General features: G+C 38.2%; 1 protein-coding gene across 1 annotated transcript; it reads left to right on the forward strand.

Moving 5' to 3' along the window:
* Positions 1-229: 229 nt before the first annotated feature.
* LOC104112906 (mannan endo-1,4-beta-mannosidase 1) lies at positions 230-2341 on the forward strand. The gene is made up of 5 exons (XM_009622947.4): positions 230-605; positions 892-1086; positions 1251-1373; positions 1470-1672; positions 1802-2341. Exons 1-5 carry the CDS (start codon positions 270-272, stop codon positions 2178-2180), a joined length of 1236 nt encoding a protein of 411 aa, XP_009621242.2. The 5' UTR covers positions 230-269; the 3' UTR covers positions 2181-2341.
* Positions 2342-7525: the final 5184 nt, after the last annotated feature.

Raw genomic sequence — 7525 nt, forward strand, 5'->3', positions numbered from 1 at the left:
TTCTTTCAACAGACATGTCTTTTTGCTTTAACCAAATAACTGCCTTCCTCTTCTATCAACATCCCATGATAACTTTCATAAATAAAATATATTTTCAGGTTAACTTACCAAATTTCAATTTCCATGCATCCACTAGGAAAGTTTTTTAGTTCCTGCAAGTTTTGCTATTTTTAGTTCCTGCAAGTCTTTAACTCATTATAAAAGCCAACAGGAAGGTGACCTCTAGCATATCACATCTCTTTCATTCAATATAGAAATTAAACTACAAAATGTCTTTTACAAGAACGAGCTGTATTTCTGGCCTTTTGCTCTTATTTTTAGCTCTCACATGTGAAGCTAGGGTTCCAAGAAATGCTAATGTAGGGTTTATAGCAGTTAAGGGTGCCCATTTTGAACTCAATGGATCCCCTTTTCTATTCAATGGTTTCAACTCCTATTGGTTGATGCACGTTGCTGCCGAGCCTAGTGAGAGATACAAAGTCACTGAGGTTTTTAAAGATGCATCTGCTGCTGGCCTTTCTGTTTGTCGCACCTGGGCTTTCAGTGATGGAGGTGATAGAGCATTACAAATATCACCTGGCATTTACGATGAACGAGTTTTTCAGGTAAAGTTTATGTCCTGCGCTAAAAGAGTTTTAAGATTAAAAGGTTAAGTTGGCTTATGACGACAAATAATTCTACCTATCAAATCTAATATGTTAATCCAAAAAATAGAGTAACCGCCTACTATAACTAGCTAGTTTAATTGTACTGGTAAAATTTCTTTCCACCATGTAAGGAATACAAGTTAAATTCCTTCAATAAAATTTATGCATGAAATGTGTCAATAGTTAGATACTTATTTAAATGGTGTCTAATTTTACGGTTATTATTGTATATTTATGGATTTAGGGTTTGGATTTTGTGATCTCGGAAGCTAAGAAATATGGTGTTCGCTTAATCTTGAGCTTTGTAAACAACTGGAATGACTTTGGAGGAAAAGCTCAATATGCCCAATGGGCACGAAATGCAGGGGCTCAGATTAATAGCGACGATGATTTCTATACTCATCCTATGCTCAAAAGTTATTACAAGAATCACATCAAGGTATGGGGTAACAATGTGTGGAACTTTTTCACTTAAATAGCGACTGTTTGATATTCATGCAATCTTTTTCTTTTTCCAAGTAATACTTCATTATCAAATAAAATTAACAAAGTTGATATATGGTGGTTAATATATGAATTTATGTTCTTGTGAAATTGCTACAGAATGTCGTTACAAGATTCAATACGATTACTAGAGTTGCTTACAAAGATGATCCAACAATCATGGCATGGGAACTCATTAATGAGCCACGCGACCAAGCTGACTATTCTGGAAAAACCATTAATGTAAGCATCAAGTAATGCTTCTTAATTCATTTCCAAACTAATTGAATTTTAGAAATATCATCAACTGATTTTTTATCTATAAAATATCATCAACAGGCTTGGGTTCAAGAAATGGCAAGTTTTGTGAAGTCACTAGACAACAAACACTTGTTGGAGGTAGGAATGGAGGGATTCTATGGTGATTCGGTTCCTGAAAGGAAACAAGTTAATCCTGGTTATCAAGTCGGAACAGATTTTATCAGTAACCATCTTATCAATGAGATAGATTTTGCCACTATCCACTTATACACTGATCAATGGTATATTAACATCTTTGATCCACTCACAAGTTCATATTTTTCATCGTAACACCTTATAAATAGCCTGGTTGTTCAAACATTGTTTACCTCATCGACAATGCAAAAATCTTTAACTTTTTACATTTATAGGGTATCCGGACAAAGCGATGAAGCACAATTAGCATGGATGCAAAGGTGGGTTACAAGCCATTGGGAAGATGCAAAAACTATACTAAAGAAACCTCTAGTGCTAGCTGAATTTGGCAAGTCTAGTAGAGGTCAAGGATACAGTCTTAGTTCAAGAGACACATTCATGAGTAGTGTATATAGGAATATCTACAATTTGGCAAAAGAAGGGGGAACTATGGCAGGAAGCTTAGTATGGCAACCTATGGCACAAGGAATGGTGAATTATGATGATGGTTATTGTATTGTTTTGGGACAAAATCCTTCAACTGCAGGAATTATTTCAGGTCAATCACATGCTATGACAACTTTGGCTAATCTTGTTCATAGCCCTCTAGAGTGAAGGCCTGAAGATCATTAGGATAAGAAAGAAAATAAGTTCCATAATAGGTTTTTCTATTAGATTATTTTCTTAATTATACAATAATCAATTTATAATAGGATTTAAGTGATCTTAAGTCCATGATTTTTAATAGTAATTCGACCTCATGTTACTAAACATGTGAAGTTTGGATATACTCTAGAATGTAACTCATAAATTATTTCAGCAAACGAAAAAGGAATGTTAAGTTTTTGTCTTCTTGTTTTTAAGTTTGAATACAATTTTTGTTATGCTAATGAAATGCAGAATTTAAATTAGAGCAGGAAATTCAAGTAAGTCCAAAACACAAAGGAATTAGGCGTGGTAATCCACTTCTATAATAGTCTTTGAAGAAATAAAATAAAGAATGAAATGGAGTATATACTGCATATAGCTTGGTTTGGTTTCTACCTTGATTAATTTTACAATTTAAAGTAAAAAATTAAATTAAATCGTAATAAGAATCTGTTTCCATAGTAGTTTCTCACATAATAATTAATTAATAAATTAGACTTTCAGATGCAAGTGTACTGAATGAAAAGTATTCTAAATATCGTTCTTAGAGAGATCAAACCAACTTTAATAGGCTTATCACCTTACTTCCTAAAACTAAACTAGAAATGAAGGGTGAGTAGAGGAATTAAGTAAAGATCTATGAACAAATCACAAAAAAGAATTACTTATGAGAGAAATGCATATAGGCCCCGACTTTCACAATTTCTAACTAATAAATTATTGCTAAATTTGATTCACTTGAGTGTATTGCTCTATCCATTACAGTTTATTTGAATATTTTTGCTTTTTCGAGATTCAAACTATATAAATTTTGACCAACATTTTAAAATGTATCTTTTCATCATATTGACATGAGAAGAATTGCAACTTATAGTACTTTTCGTACAGTTTTTGAATATTTAAATTTTAATTTCATAATATTGAGTTAATCTAATCTAATTTAGCTGTAAAGATTAGTCAAACTAGCTCTCATAAAATAAAAAATTCGCATAAACTGAAACGGGGAGAGTATTAATGTCGTCTTCCTGTTGATCGCTTGCGAATTTAGAATTTACAGATCACTGGTTTCAGCTTGAGTTTGATGTGTTTTACTCACAAGCATAAAGTTTTTGCATATGTACTAAAGATTGAGCCCAAAACATAAAGTTCTGTTGAACCCATACATTGATTGAAGTCATGGGATAAAAGATTTGCATGAAAATGCTGAAATCTCAATCGGCAACATCTCTTTGAACATAAATAGCAAAGCCTAAACTCTCTTAGCTAGTAATAACAGAAGAAATCAAGCTCACATTAAATCAGCGATAAAACAAGTATAATACTCTCTCTGTTCCAATTTCAATTTATGTGAAGGTATATATTCGGATTTCGAGAATCAAATAAATCCTTCTTTGGCCCGCGATTCTTTCATATATCTTTTAATTTTTTAAATTGTTAATTACTATAATTTATAGTACTTTTTACGTAGTTTCGGAATATATAAGTTTATTTAAAAATATTTAAAGATTATATGTTCAAATTATGGTTAAAATTAAGAAGTTTGAATCTCGTTCAGCGAAAAGTGTAACATAAATCGGGACATAGGGAGTAGGTAGTTTCTGTTTAAGAGTGGAGGGATCTCGTTGATCCCACCATGCTCTTTGGTGATTACATATTTACAATTCAACTTATGTATATATGTATTTTAATTTCTTCAAAAATGTCATTAAAGGAGTGTATACAGTTCAAATCGAGCTCATGGTACAACCCGGCCTCCGACAAAATAATCCAAGCTCGGGACATGATGACAGGGGACCGAAATCGGGGCAAGAGTCTTATCGAGTTATGGTTCGGAATCGGTCCTAACCTTGAACGACTTTGGAGAACATGTCGGGCAATCGAGCACGACCAACAGAGGGTCGTTATGTCCTGGACCGGCCCGATATACCTCTCGTGCTAATGTCCGAACAGATCGCTTACCACCGGAGCCATCAAGACCATACCCACGGATTCGGTTCAAGCTCCAAGAACTCGGAAAAGCCTTACCAAATGGTTGCACACGACTAACGAAGGGTCGTGTTATCTGAGCGCGACCGGATATCACGACGCGGATCTCGGCTCGTATCGGCAGCAGATCATTGATTAACGAAAAAGAAGATTTTTACCTTTTTTAGAATTGTACTAGGGAAGAAACTCTCCTACTATATAAAGGATATGATTTTTATTCAAAGGCGACATTGTCACACGTATTTCAAAGTAATATATTATTATTTTATCTATTATTTTCTCTTTCTCTTGTTCATCAGTGATGGCCATAGTGAGCCCGGATCGAGGACGAATACTTCATTAAGGTTGAAACTATCTTCCTCGTGTGATTTGAATCCATTTTATATTTATTTGTTCAATTTGATGAAATTTATCACTTTGTATCAAATTAATCCGCGTATCTTTAAAATCACTTATAAATTTAATTGTAATCCGATTTGAGGATAAATAATTTGGTGCCCACCGTGGGGCTAAGGATAATAGCGGCGATTTGATACAAATTTCCATAACACACCCTACTTCACACTTGTTCTTTGAAGTGCCTTTGATTTCAGGTCTACGTTTAAAATGTCAAACTCCCAATCTGCCCCTCTAAACGTGGATGTTGAGTCTGGCCACCATGGCGAGAACAACCATATAGCGCCGGGTAACGAGGTGCCCCCCGCCGATCCCAACAGAATTTCGCTCGCCGACCCGGTCGATGCCAGCTCGCATGTGACCATCAACACGAATTTGCCCACCGGTCCTGAGAACAGTATCCGCGGGGGAGTCCGGTCAGTTACTCAAAATTCTCGTGACGGTGAAGGAGATGGTATCAGCTTACGGGTGATCTTCAAAATGCTGCAAGCTCAGCATGCAGCGATAGCCCAACTGTAGAACTGAAGTCGCGCTCTAAGTAGAGTTGAGCCCGAATCATCTCGGGAAAACACTCGTAGAAATGAACCAGCCACAGATAGGCCAAATGAAGTTGAACCCGAAACCAACCCCGATATAATAAAGATGATCGAGGAATTGAAAAGGCGGGTGGAAACGGGAGAAAATAAAATCGAAGCCAACGACAAGAAGGTGGAGACTTACAACTCCAGGGTCGACCAAATCCCCAGAGCGCCACCGATATTGAAAGGCCTAGACTCCAAAACATTTGTTCAGAAGCCTTTCCCTCCGAGTTCAGCCCCGAAGCCGATCCCTAAAAAGTTTCGCATGCCTAAAATTCCTAAGTACAATCGGACAACTGACCCAAATGAACATGTGACCTCATACACGTGTGTCATCAAGGGGAATGACTTAGAAGATGATGAGACCTTGTCAAAAGGAACTCTGATATGGTATCAAAACTTACCTCCTAATTCTATTGACTCGTTTATTATGCTTGCATATTCCTTTGTAAAAGCACACGCCGAGGCTATCAAGGTCGAGACCAAGAAGTCGGACATTTTCAAAGTGAAACAGAGGGATAATGAGATGCTTAGAGAATTTGTGTCCAGATTTCAGATGGACCTGCCTCCATTCGCGGACGATTGGGCCGTTCAGGCCTTCACCCAAGGACTCAATACTCGAAGCTCATTGTCTTCGCAGCAGTTGAAGCAAAATCTGGTAGAATATCCGGCCGTAACTTGGGCCGATATGCATAACCGATATCAGTCAAAAATTAGAGTTGAAGATGATCAGCTTGAGGCCCCTTCCGGGTCTGTTTATCCTGTCCGAGCCAGTGATATACCCAAATGAGACATTGATCATGAAACAAGACCAAGTAAGGATCGATATCAGCCGTATATCGATGATCGTCGGAGTAACGGATATGGACGAAACCCTGTGAGAAATGAAAGGAGAAGCGATCGGAGTCAAAATAACCGAGGACTCATGAGCAAAAATGGTTTTGACAGACCTATCAGGACTAAGGAAGCACCGAGGTTATCAGAGTAAAACTTCAACATCGATGTTGTTGCTATCGTAACCGCCATCAGACGCATCAGAGACACCAAGCGGCCTCGACCTCTAAAGTATGATCCAGCCCACAGGGATCCTAACCAAATGGGTAAATATCATGTCACTCACGGCCACAGAACAGAGGACTACCGATAATTAAGAGAGGAAGTAGCCCGGCTTTTCAACAACGGACATCTCCGAGAGTTCCTGAGCGATCGAGCCAAGAATTATTTCAAGAATAGAGATTCTAATAAATAGATCGAGCAGGAGAAACCTCAATATGTCATTAACATGATCATCGGCGGGGTCGACGTTCCCCATGGGCCGATGCTAAAGCGCACCAAAGTATCCATCACAAGGGAAAACAGACTCGGGATTATGTGCCAGAGGGAACCTTGTCTTTCAACGACGAGGACGCTGAAGGGATCGTACATCCCCAAAATAATGCATTGGTAATATCTGTACTTATAAACAATTCTCGAGTTAAGCATGTGTTAATTGATCCAAGTAGCTCGGCCAATATCATTAGATCGAGGATCGTAGAATAGCTCGGTCTACAAGATCAGATCGTGCCTGCAATGCGAGTTCTAAACGGATTTAACATGGCATGTGAGACCACTAAAGGGGAGATAACATTACCGGTGAACGTCGCCGGGACTATTCAGGAAGCCAAATTTTATGTAATCGAATGAGACATGAGGTACAATGCTCTGTTTAGGAGGCCATGGATCCACAACATGAGGGCGGTACCCTCAACTCTGCACAAAGTGTTAAAATTCCCAACACCGGGAGGGATAAAAACAATTTAGGGAGAACAACCGGCTTTAAATAAGATGTTCGCGATTGACGAGGTAGTCCCGATATTCGCACTTACAAAGACAAAAGGTTTGGGTTCGGTCGCCAAGCAAGAACCTAAATAGCAATTACCTACACCAGCCCCAACCCAACTAGAGAAGCAGGGGACCAATAAAGATGACGATTATGGGGTTCCCAGGTCTTTTATAGCCCCCGAAAATTTCGATGCTACCAAATCGACAGTCGAGGAACTGGAGCAAGTTGTACTGATCGAGCACTTGCCCGATCGAAAGGCATACCTGGGCACGGGGTTGAGTCCCGAGCTCAGGAAAAAACTCATTCAATTCCTTATAGCTAATATAGATTGTTTCGCTTGGTCCCACCTTGATATGACACGGTCCATCCTGGAGGTTAAGTACCCGGACTGGTTAGCAAACATAGTAGTAGTCCCTAAAAATAAAAACAAATTAAGAATGTGTGTGGGCTATAAAGACTTGAATAAAGTGTGTCCCAAGGACTCTTTCCCTTTGCCTAAAATTGATCTCATGATTGATGTAACGGCTAAC

Source organism: Nicotiana tomentosiformis, chromosome 1 (genome assembly GCF_000390325.3).
Source record: "Nicotiana tomentosiformis chromosome 1, ASM39032v3, whole genome shotgun sequence".
NCBI classification, from domain to species: Eukaryota; Viridiplantae; Streptophyta; class Magnoliopsida; order Solanales; family Solanaceae; genus Nicotiana; species Nicotiana tomentosiformis.